This window comes from Antechinus flavipes, chromosome 2 (assembly GCF_016432865.1).
Source record: "Antechinus flavipes isolate AdamAnt ecotype Samford, QLD, Australia chromosome 2, AdamAnt_v2, whole genome shotgun sequence".
Taxonomy (NCBI): domain Eukaryota; kingdom Metazoa; phylum Chordata; class Mammalia; order Dasyuromorphia; family Dasyuridae; genus Antechinus; species Antechinus flavipes.
In genome coordinates this window covers 150,325,739-150,347,462 of record NC_067399.1, presented here as the reverse complement: position 1 = coordinate 150,347,462, position 21,724 = coordinate 150,325,739, and the positions used below count along the sequence as shown (strand labels likewise).

The 21,724-nt window shown below is 34.2% G+C and overlaps 1 protein-coding gene across 1 annotated transcript in view; it reads right to left on the bottom strand.

The window, feature by feature from the left end:
• The window catches only part of MERTK (MER proto-oncogene, tyrosine kinase), a 118,313-nt gene that overhangs the window by 16,598 nt on the left and 79,991 nt on the right, over positions 1 to 21,724 (bottom strand). Inside the window, exons 9-13 of the mRNA XM_051975807.1 lie at positions 13,838 to 13,991; positions 12,822 to 12,975; positions 8,652 to 8,737; positions 4,189 to 4,284; positions 1,758 to 1,838 (exon numbers count right to left, since the gene is read on the bottom strand). Coding sequence (XP_051831767.1) covers positions 1,758 to 1,838; positions 4,189 to 4,284; positions 8,652 to 8,737; positions 12,822 to 12,975; positions 13,838 to 13,991 — 571 coding nt within the window. The remainder of the gene's footprint in view (positions 1 to 1,757; positions 1,839 to 4,188; positions 4,285 to 8,651; positions 8,738 to 12,821; positions 12,976 to 13,837; positions 13,992 to 21,724) is intronic.

Below are 21,724 nucleotides of genomic sequence, written 5' to 3'. Positions count from 1 at the left end.
CTGTTCTAACCTGAAAAATAATCCTCTTTATAACACATCCTATCTCTGCTTGATAAATAAACCCCAAATAAAATGCAACAGATATATAATAATGGTAAAATGTTCTAGGAAGTTTCAAGAGGGAAAAAGTCATGCCCTTTTGCCTTGGAGAAGGGGAAGAAGAAGTTGAAAATCAGAGAAACTTGAAGGATCAGCTAACAATTGATCAAGGCCTTCAAGGAGGGAGAAGATTCCAAAAATGCTGTATTAAATAAGGAAGCATTTCCCCATTCAGAGGGTTCAAGCTTTAAAAAACCTATCAGTCTTTTTCTTTCATTTCCAGGAAATAAATCGTAAAGGGCGTAAGCTCTTGAGTCTATACACTAAGGTCAGTTTGAGCACTTTAGGCTAATTACCAATTGGACAATACTCTATGGGCATGTGCTTGGGGAATGGCCCTTCCCACTATCCTGTGCTGGCTCGATAATTGGTGTATACAGAGGATTGTAGGGGGAACTAGGGGAAGGAGTAAGACTAGCCAGAGTCACTTCGGCAGTAAACGAGGAAGAAGGAGATCATGGAAATTCTGCGTCCATCCAATAAAATCCTACCTCTAAAGACCAAGAATAAAGACTTAAAGACTTTTGCTTATCCTGACTCCGGCTGATTCTAAGGTATCCAGGGTGCGAGTGTGGTCATCACAATTAATCAACTTGCCAATGATATTCACAAAACAATAATGGTCAACAAATTTTTCAGCAGTTCTATCCATAATATATTACCTTCTTTTATTCACTTCTACTTATGCAAACCTCAGTCATGCCATTAGGCAAAAGAATATACTGGCTTTCCTACAAGTAAACATATGAAGTGTATACTCACAAATCTAATCTAAAAACCCTAAAAAGGAAAGGAGAGATTAATAATTCAGATCCAGTCCATGTTGTTTGAATGGCCATACTTAGAAACAAATTTTGCTATAAATTAATAGAACAAATCACTCCTTTTTATTGTAATGAATTTCCAGGCAATATATGTAGCAGTATAAAAGTCTACTTTTGCATTTTGGTTTGTCTTCTTTTGTCCAATTAATACTGGAAGAATTTAATTTACCTTTCAACTTTGATTAAATATATCACAGAACATTTGCTGTGAATTAATAAAAAGACAAGAGTGAAGATATTAATAGTGGACCCATTATAAGTAGGCTTAACAGTTTTCTTTATGAGTCTTGAATTTTTTTTACTAAAATGCACCATATTATTATATATTACTAAGAGTATTGTTAATTTGAAATAATATAACATAATCATAGTATATGCAAAATACTGAAAGACCCAGAAAAGGCCCTTTTGGAGGAGTTACAGAAACACATGGATAAGAATGACACAGGATGAGAGAAAAGGCCATACAAATGTGATCATGGATCCACTGAAGCACTAAATTATTGATCCCAGAATGTTGAAGCCATTGATTCACTGGTTAATTTTGGATCTGATCAAGTAACCAAAAACTTCTGGCAGGGATGCAAGGGTTATACCTAGAATCTTTTCCAATACAAATGACAATGGTACCTGAAAATTTCTTCCTTTATTTCTCAACCTCTTCCCCAAAAGCAAAATTTCCCCCATTTCTTCTTTTCCTCTTCCAAGCAGACATTTTATTTATGTGATCAAACTAGGAGTATTTCAACATCTAGTGGATCACACATATCCCCACAATATATAAGGCAAAAAACATATCTTGACAGTATTTATGTTCATCAAATGGGAACTTACACTTCATGGTTTTTACTGCTACTTTCTGAGATGTTCCATCTTCTTTATTAAGATTTCCTTCCACTACAGACCCAAACTCTCCTAGAAAATAAAAAAAAAAAACAGTTTATATTAACCCTGTGCAAAATTATTTCACAAATACAAAAAATCTAAGAACATCAAAATAATTGCCAATTTGATTAAAAGAAGTAACATACTCACAGCAGGCAAATGTTTATACATTACTCCATACATGTAAGTTGCATAGGACATAGGATTAAGAGATGGAAAGGACCCTAGAGACCAGTTTGTCAGTAAATATTTATTAATGCCTACTATGTGCCAGGAACTGAACTAGGCTCTGGGTATGCAAAAAAATGGTCCTATCTTCAGGGAATTAACAATATAATGATAAATTTATTCAGTCTCTTCATTTTATATATAATGATGATGAGGTTCAGAGATGTAAAGTATTCATATAGCTCATATAATAAACAAGTACAAGGTTGGGACTTGATCTAAATCATCAGTTCTCAAAGTGTGATCTGGAAACCTGAGGTGCCTGAGGCCTTTTGGGGAGTATGCAAGATTAAGACAATTTTTATAATAATATCAGAAAGTTATTTGCCTATTAAAATATTCTTCCCTTTTCTTATTATATATTTGTATGAAGCCAAATTTTCTTAATGTTCTTCAACCTACTGAATGTAGAAGGAGATAGGAGAACTTAGCTCTCTTCTATTAGGCCAGATATACAGAGATCTGCAAAAAGATGTATAATAATGCCATATCCTTTGCCAATTTTTTATTTTGGAAAATATAGTTATTTTATTAAATTGTATTAATATAAATAGATATATTTATTTTAATAAGTTTTTAAAATATTGATTTTAATTTCTAATTTATTTAATTGTAACAGAGTTCTGAAATCAAAAAGTTTAAGAACCACTGACCAAGACCACTGAAATTCACATCTAGTATACCTTCCATTATAACTCCATTCTACTTCTACCCCTCTCCCCAACAATTGTAAGATAGGATTTGCTGGATCAGAAAGAATACTACTTTTCATAAGAGATCATAGCTACAATTAATGTAATTTAGATCAAATTCAATAATATTTTTCTCAAGCCCATTTATTAAATACCTACTGAGCTCAAGGCACAAAGAAAAAAAATGAAAGAGAATAATATCTGCCTTCCAGGAATTTACAATTTAATACTATTATTTTGTAAATTCCTGGAAGGCAGATATTATTCTCTTTCATTGAGGATTCATCACATGTTGATTATCTTCTTTTACTATTATTTCAATAAAAGAAGATAATCAACATGTGATGAATCCTCAATTAAGGCATTTAATTTAATCTAATTTGGACTTTTAGTTTATTGAATTTGATTATTAAGAAATTAAAAGGATACTATAAATAAAAATCATTAAATTAATGATGCCTAAGATCTACAATGAAAGAGGATATACCAACTATTTTCAGGTAATTTAGGATAGACTGTCACATAGAATCACAGAAACCTACAGTTGAAAGGGATTTGGGGGGGGGGGGCATATAGTCTAGCTCATTGTCTCAATGGATGAATCTCTTTGCTTTAATGTTTCAACACATCTCTGACAAATGGCCTTCTTCATTTGAACATATGCCTTAAGCATTCCATTCCACTTTCCAACATTTCTTTATTCTCAGGAAACTTTTTCTTTGAACCAAAATTGGTCTCTCTATAACTTATATTCATTCATTCTAGTTCTCTTCTTTCTAATCTTTCCTTCTTAATGGAAAATCCCTCCTTTATATATCAAACAATGGCTGCTATGTCTTCAGTCTACCTAAGTCTGCTCAAATCTTCTCTCACCTAAAAATACTTACTTAAAAGACTCCCTTTAAAACATAGCGTTAAGTCCTTTCATGATGATAGTTACCTTCTTTGAATCAGTTTCAGCATGTCCATAGCTTTTCTAATATATTCCAAGTTAGTCCTTATTAGAATAATTAGAAAGGTAAAAGGAATAACAACAGTGCACATTTCTATAATATGTTATGGTCTAAAAAAAATTGCTATTTCAAAGATGAGGAAATTGGGGGGGTCTGACAAGTGACCTGCCCAAGGTCATATAGCTAATAAGTGCCTAAGGCAAACTTTGAACCCAGGTTTCCTAATGAAGTAATATATTGAAAGACCAGAGAAGCCAATTTAAAACACATGGGGATCTGACTGAAGAATCTAGATATTTTCTCTCACAAGAGTAGTTGTGTTTCTCCCTACTGGGGATTAAAACATCTTGTTTCATGAACTATCCCCAGAAAGCAAATCTTTAGGACAAGCATCCTTATTAATCCTTTTATTTCAAGTAAAAATGACACATTTTACATTATTCAAATTCACTGAGATGATCTTGTGGCATTTTTTCTGCTTTTTAATAATGGCTCCAAATTGATTACCTTCTCCCAGAATTTTTCCAAGAGTCAGGAGGTTCCGGTCAATCACAACATCTTCCAGTTTATCCTGTAATTCCTCACTGACCCCCAAACTTCTCACTGAAAAAGAGGCACACAGATACTTGTCAACATCATGAGTCTTTTTCTTTCTTTCTTTCTTTCTTTTTTTTTTTTTGGCTAAGACAATTGGGGTTAAGTGACTTGCTTAGGGTCACACAGCTAGGAAGTACTAAGTGTATGAAATCACATTTGAACTGAAGTCCTCCTGACTTTAGGGCTGGTGCTCTATCCACTGCACCACCTAGCTGCCCCAATGGGTTTTTTTTCATTCAGTCAGTACATTCAACAAGCATTTATTAAGTTCCTTTTATATGCCAAACAACCTGCCAGAGATGAAAAGAAAAGCAAAAGAGTCTGAACTCCTAAGGTTTACAACCCAATGGGGAAAACAATATGAGAAAATAATGTATGCATCAGATAGAATGAAGACAATAAAGAAAGGGAAAGTGCTAGCAATAAAATGGATGCAGAAAGAGTGATAAGGGCTAAGAGTTTCCTTGACTCAGACATTGTTATCCAGAAATAATGCTAATGATAATTATCACAGTGGATTCCCTTATAGTTCAGATGATTGGAATATACTCCTTCAGGGACCAGATGACCTGAGGGAAAGATTTCTCAGTGTTAACAGCCTTACTGGCCATATGTTGGGCTATAACAATGTAGCAGGGAATGGGATAAAGAGGAAGCTTTCTTTTTGACTTGTTTGATTTTTAGTAAGATCAATCAATGAGTATTTGGTTAGTACTTCAATAAACCAAAAGTCCAAATTAGATTGAAGTGTCTTCAGTCAATGAGTATTTGGTTAGTACTTTGCAGGAAATGAAATGGAATAAAAAAGCATTAATTAAGCATTTATTAATTAAGTGCCAGCACTGTGATAAACTCTAAGAATGTGGACAAAAATACATAGTTCTCCTTGCTGTCAAAGACACTTCAATCTAATTTGGACTTTTACTTTATTGAAGTACTAACCAAATACTCATTGACTGACTTTACTAAAGGGCTGAAGGCTAGTACAATGCTATGGATATAAATGAAGTATAACTCATGGTCTGTGCCTACAAAGAACTTATTTCTGGTGACAAAAAAGACACATAAAAAACATGTGCTTTCACTTCTTATAGGACTTTGCACAAGTAATTTCTTTAAGCCTCAGTTCCCTTATTGTTTAAATAAAAGGAATGGACTGGATAATTTTGGGGGCCAATTCTAAAAGCTAAGTGACTAAGTGATGTTGTGATAGAATACAGAGCCTGGAATCAGGAAAACAAGGTCAATTCTAGCCTCAGACATCGATTAGCTGTATAACTTAACATCTGCCAATCTCAGTTTTCTCAGTTATAAGGATCATAGTAGCACTTATCATTCATGGATATTGTGAAGATCAAATGAGATAATCTTTGTAAAGTACTTAGCACAGAGCTCGGCACATAGTGTATACTTAATAAATGCTTGTTCCCTTCTGTCTAGCTATAAAACTATGGTCCTATCATTCCTCCACTCTTCCTTCACTCTACACAGGGATCTTGCCATCACTCTCACCCCAAAATGACCTATTCCATATTCAGAGATTGTGAAACTCCTTGATTGGATCATACTCTTTTATTTTTTATTCTCCCCCTATACTGCTCCCAAAACTACTCTTCAACCTCTCTATGACCTCTATTCTTCTATTCTAAAAGGCTATCTAGGTCTTTTACAAATTTATATTAGCAATTTTCAGTGCCCTCAGTGAAGCAAGGCAATGCTGCTACTTGTTCACTAATTGATTCCTAGCTCCACAAAATGGGTTGTTTCAAACCTTTTCTTCTCTCTTGAGCTTCCCATGTCACTTTTTCTACCCTCCTCTTCATCTCATCTAACATGATCCTACACTACCTCCATCATTCTAATCTCTAAAGAGGACGTGATTCTTTTGTTTCCTAAGCTCACCTTCCCCAACATGTACCTTTCATCTCACTTTCTCCCTTCTTTTGAGATTGTCTCTTCCATAATGTCTACTATTTATCTAATTTTCAATCTTTTCCTTTTACTGTTTCCTTTACTGCTGCCTACAAATATAACCAATTCTCACTCATCTTCAAAAAACTCTCATTATATCCTAATGTACCTACTACTCTCTATAATCTTACAACTTTTCTCTTAATATCAGTTAAACCCCTCCAAAAAAACTATTTAGACTCAATGCCTCTATTACCTCTCTTTTCATCCTTTTCTAGATATCTGATTCATTCTACTGAAACCTCTCTAGTCCAAAGTTATCTCCGTCTTCAAACTTCTTGACTTCTTGATAGTACTTGGCAATATCAATGACATATTCTCCTCAATACTCTCCTCTCTCTAGGTTTTCACGATACTGTTTTCTTCCGGATATTCTCCTATGTGTCTCTCTGTAACTTCTCAGTCTTCTGTGTTATGTCCTCATCCAGGCCATACTCACAAATTGTGACTATTCCCCAAGATTACATCCTAGATCCTTTTCATTTCTCTTCTCCTTTTATATTATCTCACTTGATGATTTCATTAGCTCCCATTGATTCAATTATTATCTCCATATAAATGATTCCTAGATTTATATATTCAGTCCTAATGCCTCTTGTGAACTCCAGGTTCAAATCACTAAATGTCTTTTAGATATCTTGAATTTGATGACCTACAGACATCTGAAACTCAACATGTCAGAGCAGAATTTGTTTTCTTTCCTCACTTCTGAACTCCCCTATTTGTTATAATTCTTAAGTTCTCCCTCTTACTTACCCACTTAAATCTCTCACAGACATCACCTTCTCTCCATTTATGCAGCTACCACTCTAGGCTCTCATCACCTAATTCCTGGACTATTATTACACTAGCATTCTGCTTGGCTGCCTTTCAAGTCTTTGCCCACTGCAATCTATCTCACCAAAGTGATTTTTCCTAAAGTTCAAGTCTGTCCAAGTTATCCTCTTACTCAGTAAACTCCAATAGCTTCCTGTTTTCTACCAGATCAAATACAAAGTCCTTTACTGGACACAAAGTTTACAAGTTGAACCCTTCCCACCTTTCCAGTCTCATTACATTCTACTTTCTTTAGTATACTCTACAATGTAGCAAAACTGGAGTTCTTGCTGTTCCTTGAACATGACACTATCTCCTGACTCCATGCCTTTTCCCCCTTTACCTAGAATGCTCTTCCTCCTCACCATTCCTTCCTGACTTCTGGCTTCCTTCAAGACACCTCAAATATTACTTTTTGTATAAAGTTTTTTCCATTCTATTGATTCACCTCCCCTGTACACCTTTTGATCTGTCAGCTAGTATCTTTCCTCTGAGATAACCTTCCATTTATTCTTCCTCTCATTTATTATATATAACATGTATGTACATATACACATATAGGTGTATGTGTATATATGTTTATACATATAATACAACTAAAGAAATACTTTTTTTCATGGTGACTTTCCCATTGGAAAGTGAATTCGTGATGGCAAGAACTTTGTTTTTATTGTTTTTTTATAGGTCCTGCATGAAACACAATGTCTGTCATACGGTACATGCTTAAGAAATGCTTGTTGACTAGATGACCGTTTCCCTAGATACCCCATCTCTGAACTATGACAGCCCTTCTACTGAAATCTAAAAGTATCATGTAACATTTGTATGATTCCTTACATTATTTCAGAAGTAATTCACAACCACTCTCATTATGTCTTCCTCCTCTCCAATTCTAATTATATTAGAGCAGTCTGAAAGTGCTCTAAGGAAAGAAGAAATCATAATTTGTACAAAGGACAAATAATCCTCTGAGTTTTGAAAAACAGTTATCAAGGGACTAATATTTTAAATAATGCTTGAGATTAAGTCTTTTTGTTTATTCCTTTCATTTGAGCATTTGACATCTGACTCGGTTTTCTAGAGATGGTCACTGAAATACTAAAAGTTTTAGGATTTCATTCTATTACTCTGGTGTTCTATTTACTACAAGTCTATGTATATTAACCCATCATCTCCAGATTCAAGCCTAACCAACTTGTTAAAAATGTACAAAATAGATAGAATGATAGATAATCCTTTACTGTAACTAGTTTTTATTTTTAGTGCTTGGAATTCACAGTATAATAAACTATCTCTGACAACAGATTTCAACTTTCCACGATTTGGTAGAAAAGTCCTAGCAAGTTCTCTGAAGCACCGAGTGACTAACTGTTTTCCCTGGGATCATTCTGCCAATAAGTACCAGAATCAGATTTTAAATGCAGGTCTTCCTCCCTCCAACCCAGTGCTTTATTCCTTTACCACACCACACACTACATAGCTGTTCTTTCACTTAGTTGGTGCTTCTTAGAACTCCAACAGATTTGGCCTTTGCCAGTGAGAAAACAATTTAAACTTCTTTTAAGGGAAACCAAATATTAACTTACAGGTGAGTTCAATAGCTCGTCGAGAGAAAGACTTCTTTGGTTTATAATTTACAACCAATTCTGAATCCTCCTCTCTGAAGGCATTCCTAAATGAGGGGAAAAATATATATATGTATGTATACAGACAGACATATATGTACATTATATATAATATACACATATATATGATAATCTTTCTGAAAAACTAAATTCATAAAACAAAGATAGCAAATGTTAGTGTTAACTGCCATTCTACCCATTCACTTAGACTATTTCCTTGGAACCCTGGAGCTGAAAGAGGAGTTTTTATATTACTTTGCTCAAAATTGAGCCTCTACTCACTTTCAAACTTCCCTTCCAATTCCCCTTTATTTGTCATCTTCTGCATTAGAATAGTATGCTCTTTGATGGCAGAGACTGTCTTTCCTAGTTTGGATTTGTGTATTCTCAGTTTAGCACAGGGTCTGGTCCCTATTGTTGTTCAGTTGCTTTTCAATCATGTCCAACTTTTTGTGACCCCACCTGGGGGGCAAAGATAACAAAATAGTTTGCCATTTCCTTCTCCAGCTTACAGAGGAGGAAACTGAAGCAAGTATTGTCAAGTGACTTGCCCAGGATCACACAGATAGTATCTGAGGCCAAATCTGAACTCACAAAAAATAAATCTTCCTGACTCCAGATCTGGCACTCTGAGTCATCTATGCTAGGACCTACTAAACACTTAATCTATGTTTAATCAAATACTTAACTAATCATGACTATTGCTCACCAGACTATTCTTTAAAAAAAAAAAAAAGTCTCCTTTTGTGTCATGGATCCCTTTAACTAACTGGTGAAGTTTCAGAATCTTATCTCAATGTTATTAAGTGAATAAAATAAAATATAATGGATCACAAAGGAAACCAATTATACTGAAATAACTATAAAAAAATTTCAAATATTATCTACAGATCCCAAGTTAAAAACTTCTGGGGAGTTTTTTAAACTCTTCTCCTAAAGATAAACTTTATTTTCATTCTACTAAACTTATCTATTTTCTTTCCACTGCATTTCCAATTTTACAATGCAATATGCAAACAACTTGAATTCCAGGAACCAAAAAGAATGGAGAGTCATTGGTCAGGTCAAAAATCTTGGCTAAGAAAAAAGACAAGCATCCCTCCTCCCAAAGCTTGTTCCTTCTATAGCTGCTATTTCTGGTGATTTGCAACTAAGACTAAAATAGAAACACTGTTGGTGATATGTCAAGAAGTTCCTGTGACTCAATAAGATCTAAGCGGGACTTTATTTCTAAAGTTTCTAAAACATATTACCATTACTTGTTTTAGAACAAGTTTTTAAACTGGAATCCATAGACTTTCTTTCCCTGCTCATCCCTCTTTATCCCTTAGTATACTGTCTGGCACATAATAAATGCTTTTTTTTTTTTTTGGACTGCTTGCCTGCAATGGATACATTTCAAGGATTAAGTGAACTTAGATGGCAAGAAATATTACATCTTTATTTTCATTAACCACTAATTGAAATTTATCAGTTTCTTATATTGTGAGTATAAGCAATAAAACATTATTTCAAATTCATGATCCAAAAAAAAACATTATTTCAAATTCATGATCCAAAAAAAAAAAAAAAAGGTTTAGAGGAACTTTGTGGGACAGGCAGACATGGCAAATTTTCTACTGAAAGAAGGAAGGAAATAGAATTGGAAAGAATAGCAAGTGAAGGATGTAGTGAGGTACTTGTGAAATTACTGGAAAGAGAAGTCTAGCTTTCAGTAGTGATTCAAACCCTTGACCACAGCAACTAGAGTGCCAAAAGATATTAAGACAGCTATATTTCCTGCTTTTTGTCAGGCAGCCAGTCTTTCAACTAGTATTTCTTTGAGTACCTCTTGTATGCAAGAATTTATTTTTCCTTTATTTCTCAGGTTCTTCATTTGCTGATCATTCATTTTGGGTGACCTCAAGAAAATAAATCTATTTTTCATGAAGTAGCAAATATTATTTCTATATATCAGATAGCTCTTATGATGCCAGACTAGGAATTTCTGCCCAGTTGGGACACATTACATTTTGTTTAACTACAAATTCTAATGGGTTGTCAAACACAAGATCCCTACCCTAAATCAATGACAGTGGAATGGCTCTTAAAAGCAGAGTCTGGTGTTTTGCTTTGTTTTATTTTCTCTTTGTATCCTCAGGCACACAGCTAGATACTCTGCAACAGGTAGGCTCTTAGCACATCCTTTTGGAATGTATTAGAGTCCAAAATCTCAATTTAATCTCACTGATTTTCAGAGTTCAGAAGACCTCACAGGTCCTGTAGCCCAACCTTTTCATTTTAGAGATGCAGAAACTAAAATCCAAGTGGTTGTAATCTGCCCAGGAGCCAGACAATGAGTAGCAAATCTGGGACTAGAAGCAACATCTCATAACTTCCATTCCAGGATATAGTCTACTCTACCACAATTCCAACTTTTGTGGGTCTTTTACATACATGAAGATATGAGAAAGAAAACAAAACATACTCAAGAAATGTAGGGTCCAAACAATTGGCAACACTAGGGATGTGCTCCTGTTAAATCATCTATCCAAGAGACAGATTTTTCCACTCTGTCAAACTACACACTCATTGTTTAGATAATAAATAGTATATGTAGTATAAACAATACAAGTAAATTAGGGGTTCCCAAGTGGATAACTGATATCTACTACATAGCAATTTTAGTTAGTATTTAAGTCATATTATGGGCAAGCTAATTGTCGCCACCATTTCCTATTCCCCATTTTGGGGAATTCCATCAGAAGGGAATAGCAAAGGAGAGATATATCTAGCAGTGCATCCATATGTGGTGGGGAATGAATTTGGGTCTCCTATAACTCTATATTTTTTCCAGCTGTCTTCCTCTATTAGTGAATATAAGACTTAAAGAAAAAAAAATTTTTTTTAAGTTCACATTAGCTAAATGAAATGAGCAGAACCAAGAGAACATTGTACACAGTAACAACAAGATTATGTGATGATCAACTGTGATGGACTTGGCTCTGTTCAATAATGAGGTGATTCAAAACAACTCCAATAGATTTAGTATAAAAAATGCCATCCACCTCAAAGAGAAAACTGTGGAGATTGAGTGTGGATCAAAATATAATATTCTCACTGTTTTTTTTTGTTATTTGTTTGTTTGGGTTTTTTCTCTCATGATTTTTTTCCCTTTTGATTTGATTTTTCTTTACAGGACAAATATGGACATATATTTAAAAGAACAGCACAAATCTAACCTATATCAGATTGCTTGCTATCTTGGAGAGGGAGAAGGTAAAGGAATGAGGGAGAAAAATTTGGAATACAAAGATTTACAAAAATGTTGAAAACTATACATGTATTTGGAAAAATAAAATACTATTTTAAAAAGTTCTCATCAGGAAAAAGTTTGGAACCTATAGGAGTTAAATTCTGATTATTGTAACAAAATAACTTGGTATTTAAGATTTTTTTTTCTGGAATTAATTATACATAAGTTTAGGGCAGCTAAGTTTGAACTTGGAATCAGAAAGACTCATGGTCATGGGTTCAGATTTGGCCTCAGACACTTACATGTTGTGTGATCCTAGTAAAGTCATTTATCTCTATTTGTCTCAGTTCTTCATCAGTAAAGTAAACTGAAGAAGGAAACGGCAAACCACTTTGGTATCTTTGCTAAGAAAACTCCAAATGGGATCATGAAGAATCAAATATGACTGAAACAACCCAACAACAACAAACAACTACACTAATTTTGTTTTTCTTTTAAGTTTCTAATTGAAGGAATATCATTAAATAGTAGTGATACTATAGGTTCTGTGTCTCTGAGAGTGATTTTTAGGCTTGGCTTTCAATAAAAATCAAACTGTAGTGAATCATTGACAACAAAGTTAATATCTGAGAAACTGCCTAAGTAAAGACAGTTTTGTATTACTTGGTAGACTAATCATCTTAAAGGTTACTATGTTATAGACCACATGACAATTTGGGCTCAGCAGGAGCACCAAAGGACTAACCAAGAAAGGACTAATATGTAATATTATTTTCTTTCTTAATTGTAGGAAAGGAGGGAGAGAGAAATAGAAATGATGGAAAAAATTAATTAAAAAAAGATGTAATATTAAGCAATATCATTTGTTTTAAGTTAATTTTAACTTGGTAACTTACCCAAACTTTGTTTCTTGTAATCTCTTTCTAATAACTAGAGATATATAAAGAATTAGTCCAATAAGAATAATTCCACAGAAACATCCAAGAATGATTATGATTGGATCTGTATTCCCTGGTGCAGGAGTTGAAGAAGGTGCAAAATCTATTAAATCTGAAAAACAAAGTCATTTTCAAATTAAAAATCTAAAATACCATTACTATTTTAACTAACTAGAAACAACACAAACAGATACAATACAATAAGAAAGGGCTTTTATGGCAAGTCAAAGACTTAAACTAGACTAGGATTGGTCACAATCAGAACAAAAGTGGTTCTACTAAACTGCAAAACCAAAGACTTTGTACTATGTCACCTGATGCAAAATTAAGATTCCAAGTCAACAAAATTAAAAAGACACCAAAATCACAGCGTAGGACCAAAATTCAGGATTTTGAATCAATAAGCCAAGAAATAATGAAAGAGACATTTTCACATCTACTTATTTATAGATAGTATCATATTAAAATAAGCAATCCAAAGGCCATTTGGCCTTCCCAGAAGTAATATTGGAAGTAGTAATGGACTGAAGTGTCAAGTAGCATTTCAAAACTAATTCCAAAGGTAAATATTTGGATGGGTCTTTTCTTTCCCTGTTGAATTAAAAGATCTTGCCAATCCCTACAATACTGATCTAACAAGTTAAAATTCAGTGATCTCTTGAAGTACTTTTTTTCCCATTCCAAGGAGTTAGACAATCCAAAGAGTAAATTTTCTAATCCAAATGTATTTATCTTCCTAATGAACTATATACTTTGGTAAAATTTTCAGAACAAACAAAGGCCATTTAAAAGCATGCTATTATAGTACTTGATAACTAGGGGAAAAAAAAAACAATTTTATGATTGTAAAAAAATGTATCTTGACACTAGCTTTAGTCTTAAATTATTCCCTAGGCCCATGATATAGTTAGTGACAATCTGGTTGCCACCTGGAATACCACTTTCTGGCAGCAAGTAAGGATATTGGCTCTTACCATTAGCTGGAATGAATACATGCACTGGATCACTGAAAGGCCCAACTCCACCCTTAGTGACAACAGCAATCTTCACTGTACATGTGGTATTAGTGGCTAACACAGAAATAAATGCAAAGCTGTCATCCTGATCAACTTCTTTGGAATGCTCCTGCTGGGAGATAAAAATCAATACATCACTGTTGTAGCACAATGATACCTTTCAAAGACTTCACAGATCTGGACTGTTAGGTCCAAACCTTTCATTTTTTCAGATGAGAAAACTAAGGCCTGGTGAATTCCCTCAGGTAATGAAGTAGCCATAATTTGAACCCAAGACCCCTGGCTTTCCCCACTCTCTCATTCTGTAGGCATCTTTTACTGTTTGTTTGTTTGTTTTTTTACTTTTAGAATTATATAAACAGCTTTATTTCTTTCTCTTCTATTTTTTACAAATAAAGTTTTGCCATGGAATGTTGCAAGGCATTTTTTTTTTGATGCAATAATGAATTTCTAAAGTACAGAGAATAATGACTCATAAGATTTAAAGTTTTTAAAAGGGATCTTAGAGATTGTTTAGGGAATAGATTCTAATCCTTATCTCTCATTTTATAGAGGGGAAAGTTTATGCATGTATGTGAGGATGGAGGTGGAATATCTTGTCTGAAAAACACAAACAAATCACACAAATAAAAAAGCATGGGTTTAAACTCAGGTCCTCTGATAATGAATGTTCTACTCAGTCTATTACACCTGCACGGGTGCCTCTCAGCCCCAAACTCAACAAAGATTAAGTGATTATGCAATCTCTCTCTCTCTCTCTCTCTTTCTCTCTCTCTCTCTCTTTCTCTCTGTCTCTCTCTCTCTATATATATATGTAAATATACATATTTTCAAAATATATATATATTATCTGTTTCTGTCTCTGTCTCTCTGTATTTCTATATCTGTATCTCTCTCTGAGTATATCTCTCTGTCTCTCTCTTTCAGCTCTCTTTGTTCTCTCTGTCACTGTTTCTCTCTTTCCTTCTCTTTCATTCCCCTCAAGTATTGTTACTTCAGTAGTTCTATATGAGCAACCTTTTATATAGTCAAAGAAGACTGGGAATCAGAAGCTAACCTTTTCAGGACAATATTTAGTAGGAGCAGAACAAGGGAACCATTTTTTTTCACCCAACTACAAAATCCATCATAATTGAGAACTGGGTTTTGCTAGAAAGGGCATATGCTGGCAAACACTGGAACCTTGAAACAGAACTCTCTATCTCTGGATGTAGGAACTCTGGTTTAATTCCATAAAAGGAGGTCATTCCTATTTCTAATAAGCAAGAAATATTTAGGACACCCAGCTGACAATATCAGAGGCTGCTGAAGCCAAATTCAGATTTTCATGGCTCTCATATTCTTATGACCTTCACTTCTGTGCCAGTCACTTGTCCCCGTAATTTTGAAGGGTGGAGTCTAGCTCTGTCTATAAGGAAAGAACAACCATATTATTCATGTCTACAGGAGAATATGCCAGTCACCCAGAGGTTTTTCCTGGTAAGAGCTGCCAGGAACTAAAAATAAACAACCAAAAGGTTACTTAAAAAAAAAAAAGGCATCACCTTAGAAACACCCCACAGAATACCAGAGTTAGAAGTAGCTTACATTCGTATGTAGTGGAACTTCTTCTTTTGACACAAAAGGAAGCTGAGAGCAAAGCTAAATGACTTGTCCAAGGTCACATGAATGTAGCCAAGATTCAAATCTACATCCCCTAATTCCAAATCCCCTCTCTGCCTTTAGCATTTTTTTCTCTAAGATCCTCTTCATCTAAGTGCTACACACTTATATGTAACTGCTTAGAAGCTTCCTAAACAAAAGCTTCAGATGTTGATCAGTCATTCTGTATTTTAATTTTCTCAGGAAAAATATCATTAAGTACAGTCATTATTCTCCCCCCCAAACATATGCTGTCATTTCTTAAGCCTGAAGTTACTCAGCCAAGCAGCTGAGAAAATGACTAGTGTTGTTTTGCTATTTACTAGTGGAAAAGAGCTAATTGTTGAAATAATATACAATAGGCACGCTGACTAACAAGGAGTACAGTAACCTCCCTTCCATCTGTTCACTAATCTCTGCATATAAGATACAAAACAGTGCATTGTCTATGAGGGAAATCAGTGCATCGCAAGAGGAAATCAGGGCACAGCTGCAATGGGACCACCTCAGAACCCCCCAGCACCACAAACCTCTCAGCTCACTCTGTTGTAAATTACAGCTGAGATTAGCTTTCCTCCCCTTGCCACATGGTCAAGTCCTCAAGGCTGAGACTACTGTTGTTGAGTCATTTCAGTCTGTCCAAATCTCATGACCTCTTTGGGGTTTTCTTGGCAAAAATACTGACATGGCTGGTCATTTCCTTCTTCATTTCATTTGACAGATGAGGAAACTGAGGCAAATAGGGCTAAGTAGGGTCACATAGTAAGTATCTGGGGCTGGATTTGAACTCAGGTCTTCCACATTCTCAGAGTACAACTAGTTTTTCAGAACATAGCTGTCACTTAATAAATGCTTGCTACTGTTTGTTTTTTATTGTTGTTGAAATACCTTTTAAATAAAATAATCACATTCCTATGAGAGAGTTAGAGATGGAAGAATCCAAACTCCTCCTTTGACAGATGAGAAAACTGAATCTAAGCAAGAATTAATTTTTCCAAAGTAGTAAGTAAACATGTTAGGCTTTGAACTCACATCCTCTGATTCCAGAGGCAGAGCTCTATGCAGTCCATGATACTTCTTTTCATAACAGGCCCCTGTGGTAAATTTACAACTCTCATAATGTCTAATTAACATGTAAAGAAACTGAGGGTCGGAAAGACTAAATGAATTGCTTATAATCACACAACTAATAAGTATCTGAGGCAAATTTTGAACTCAAAAGCAAGTCCAAAGGGTAGTCCAAAGTGAAAGGCAATGTGTACACCAGAGGTGTCAAATACATGCAGCTTATAATACTTCCAAGTGTAGCAAGAACCAGATCAAAATGTAATTGTGAAATATTTAATGAAGTAAATAAAAATACAGTAAATCAGAGATAACATTATAGTTTAAAACTACATGTGACTTTTAGGGCCATGTGTATGGATTAGTGGCTATCCTTCCCATTTGAATCTGACACTATTGCATATGTTGTCTCTCATTTGACAAAATCCTAATAAAACCAAAAATAGGAACGAAAATCCTAATAAAAATTCAAGTTAAAAAATTTTGATACAATAATACATAGATTAAAGAGTGGAATTGAATAAAGAGAAAAATAAATGTTACCTCAGCTCCTCTGATATCATTTACTTTGAAAATCTAGGCAAATTATTTTTCCATTTCAGTCTCTTAATCCTAATCCATAAATCAGGACTTCACTACCTTGCAAGGAAGCCAAGGGTTGCTCATCTGTATTAGTATCTTTGAAGTGTTTGCAAAGCATTTTGGAAAATATTCCCATTCTCCATTAATACCAACAAAGATGGAACCCTCATAATGGCTTTGCAGTATGGTACTAAGAATGGCAAATGGTATATATTTCAGCATTTTATGGTAGAAATGGCAATATTCACCAGAAAATTTCTTTTGACAAAGTCTCCCTTTAGCTCTTTAAAAATACCATTTACCAAAAAAGACTTATGTACAACTTTTTAGAAATGAGGCAATTACACGAATAATATATGCATCTATTTTTAATGTTCTATATTTAGTACAGTATTGGGGAAAGAAAACAAGACTTAAGAGTGTAAGCCTCAGCCCATTACATAAGAGGAAGATCAGAATATATACCCTACCTATCTCTAAAGGTATTTTATTTTTCCAATTACACATAAAGTTGTCTTCGATATTTATTTTTCTAAGATTTTGAGTTTCAAATTTTTTTTCTTTCTCCTTCCTTTACCTCTCCCCTCCCCAAAATAGCAAGCAACAGGATTAAATATTACTGTTTTAAAGTGGTAGTAGAAGAATAGTGGATAAAGCCAACTGACCTCATGACTAAGAACATCTGGTTCCAAGTCTTGTCCCTAAACAGACTGGCTATGTGATTTTAGTTAGTCACTATTTCTTGGTACTCTAAGCAGCTTTCTAAGACTCTAAAGCTGTGGACCTACATTAACAGGAAGAATTTCCTTATTTGTGAGTTCTCTAAGCCAAGAGACAGCTAAGTAGTGGAATCAGGAGCATTTGAATTCAAATCCAGTCTCAGAAACTTCCTAGCTATATAACTTTAGGCAAATCATGTAGCTTCATGTTTGCCACATGAAGAAGGAAATGGGAAACCATTTCAGTATTTTTCATGAAAATCTCATGGACACATACATATCCATGGCGTTATGAATAGTTGGACACAAGAGAACACAAACAAATGTCAATGAAATAATATCTCCACTCCCTATCCCTTTAGGTCATTGAGTCAATAGGCATTTATTAAGGGCCTACTATATTACCATCTGAACTTTTGTGAAACTACAGCTAAATCTAAATTTAGATTTATCTAGTGATTTTTCTTAATTTATTTAATGATTTATCTTTGTGAAAATACAGCTAAATCTAAATATAGAGCAGAAAAGGACCTTAAAGGCATCTAGTTGAAATCGAGGCTAGAGGAATTTAGTTATTTGTCCATTATTCCACACTAATATATCAGCCAATATGACATACATATAGATAGAAATTCACATAATAGATTTCTCATTTAATTCAATCCCAGGAAAATCTGTAATTCAAATGAACATGACAATATTTTATCGGGTTCTAGGAATTATGTAACATTTTACTTTTTGCTTGCCCAGCAGACAAATTCAACACTCAACTATTTAATACTCAAAGTTTCTGGAATATTTATTTCTTAATGTGTTTTTATTATTTACATTTTGTTTGTCTTGTTTTATATGAGTTTATACATGTTTGTATATGTATTTGTAGGACAGCTAGGTGACACAGTGGATACAGCGCCAGCCAGAAGTCAGGAATTCTCATTTTCCTAAACTCAAATCTGGCCCTCAGATACTTCCTAAATTGTGACCCTGGCCAAGTCACTTAACCCTGTTAGCCCTAGTTTCCTCATCTGTAAAATGAACTGGAGAAGGAAATGGTAAACGATTTCGGTACAATTGCTAAGAAAATCACAAATAGGAGTACAAAGAGTTGAGCATGACTGAACAATAACTTATTTGTAAATTGTCACAAATCTTTTCCAATCTAAATCACCAGAAAAACAAACAAACAACCATGTTATACGGTTGAATGGAACATAACAAGGAAGAGACAACACAATATATTCTCAATTGCTCAAGAGATAAAACAGCTTAATATCCCTTCCTACCATGTACAATTTCCCAGCTAACATTACTCATGTGAGTATTGAGAATCTCTGGGACAGAGCCTCCTTCTCTACTTACTATAAATGGCAATAATATGACATAAACTCACCTTTGGAACAACCAAGTCACCACCCAGCATTTTGATCCATTTCCCGATGTCAAAGGAATATCCATATTCTCACAGAAGGACTGATTTAGAGCTGAAAAGGACCTGAGAGGGGCTCTAGTTCAGACTCTTTACTCTTTAGGGAGTAAGTGGCAGATCCAGGATTCAAACCCAGCTCTCCTATCTATAAATCTAGTGCTTGTTCTCTGCTGCTCAAACTAGAATTCTGTTTTATAGAATGCAATTTGTTGTTGTTATTGGTTCTATCTATTGGTATCTTTTATTCATCTTTGAGTGGTAAAACGAATAGCCTTTTGAATCTGACAACTTTGTCATTTTTAAATGGAAATTTATATTAGAAGGGACAGATACTTAGCTGAGATCTTTTGGGGTCTTGAGACAGACAGTATAAGTGTTGGATCCATTTTACAGAAAAGAGTCTGAAGTTCTGAGAAGTGAATGTTTTGCTCATGTTGGCTGCTGGCCAACGGCAAAGCTAGAACTTGTCCTTCCAGGTGCAGTGCTCTTTCTGCATTGATTGGGAATGGAAATTATTTAGGTTTTTTTGATTTTTAGATATTTTCCTTGTTTTATTTGAAGGCAACTCATCAAAGTTCATTGGATCATTGGATCATTGGATCATTCACTTTACAGCTAAAACTTATCTTTGGGTGTAACTTTTTTCCTTAACTCTCAACTTTGACCTCTTACTTGGAAGCTAATAGTTAAAAGGAAAGTGTTGTATAATAAATTGTGAGAGAGAGAGAGAAAGACAGAAACACACATATATACATATGTACATATGTAGAAAACACACACATGTGTGTATGTGTATAATATTTACATACACACATGCATCACATATAAATATGTGACTTTTATATATTACTATATGGATGGAAAAAAGAGGACAGATGCATAAAACATGGAGAAAGCAACAAGATTTGGTCAAAGATTGGATATATTGAGAATAAAAATTAAGAGTCAAGGATGATAGGACCAAAGTAGGGAAATTTGGAAGAGAAAATGGGTCTTGTGGGTATATGCAGAAACAATGTTTAACTGTCATTTTTTTAAGACTATTTACCAATGAGATTGGTACTAATCAGCAGGTGTCCCTTAGTCATAGAATCATAAATCTAGAGCTGGAAAACATCATAAGGACATCAAGTCCAGCCTCTTCATTTTATAGACAAAGAAAATGGAGAAAGTTAAATTGTTTCCCAAGATCACAGTAGTAACAGGCACAGGATTTGCAGGGAAAGCCAGTACTCTATGTACCACCATTCTAAGCTGCGTAATAGGAGCGGGACATAGGATTCATATTTATTTTTTATATAACTACATACTACAGCCAGGGATCAGTCTCTTAAGTAAGTTTCAAGATTATTTGAAGTATGAATGAATAAAGCATTTATCAAGTGCTTACTGTGCTCAAAGCATTGTACTAACTGCTGAGATCAGAAAACCATACAGAAAAATCTGGTGAAGTTTTTGCTCTTTAAGAACTGACATTTTAACAGGAGAGACAACATATATGGAGGGTTTCACCTGCAAGTCAGATGGAAAAGTTCTGTATATAACTATATACATTGGTCCCAGGTCCCATGACAAAATATATGGTAATACCTTTTCTTTAACGTCATTTCCTAATAAAGTCAGATAAATTTCTGATGTTAAACAATTTGGCAGTGTCAAAGAATTTGTGAGAACTTTCTTATCACCCATATCAGAATATATGAGTACAAATCATTTTCTATATGTGTGCTCCATTACTATGTATGCAAGATATATTAGTAAAAAATTCTTTAAAAACCACGTAAACCAAAAATTCACAGGGTTTCTCCATATATAGAATACATTCTCTCCTTTTTTAATCTTTAGTTTCTTCTATACTTTCTTGGGCCTATAAAATTCAATATGTACAAAACAGGACTAATTATCTTTACCCCCAAATCCATTCCTCTTCCAAATTTCACTACTTCTATTAAGTACATCATCCTTGACTTTTTATACTCACTCTACATAGCCAATCTATTATCAAATCTTCTTGTTTCTGTATTCACATTTCAAACAGCTGTCCTATTCTCTCTATTCATATAGCAACCACTGAAGTTCAACATCCTATCATCTCTTATCTGGACTATTGTAATATCTTCATAAATGGTTTTCATATCTCAAATCTCTACCCTATTCTCATCTATTCTTTGTAGTTACCAAAGAGATTTTCCTAAAGTATTAATTTGATCACTACATTCCTAGTTTCAAGCCCCAATAACTCCCTATTACTTCTAAGATCAAATATAAACTCTATTATTGACATTTAAAGCCTTTTATAATCTGACACCAATCTACCTTTTCACTCTCATTATATATCATGTACTCACTTTATGGTTCACTCAAACTTTCAAAATACTGCAAAACTATAATTATCAAGAAAGTTGAACTTTG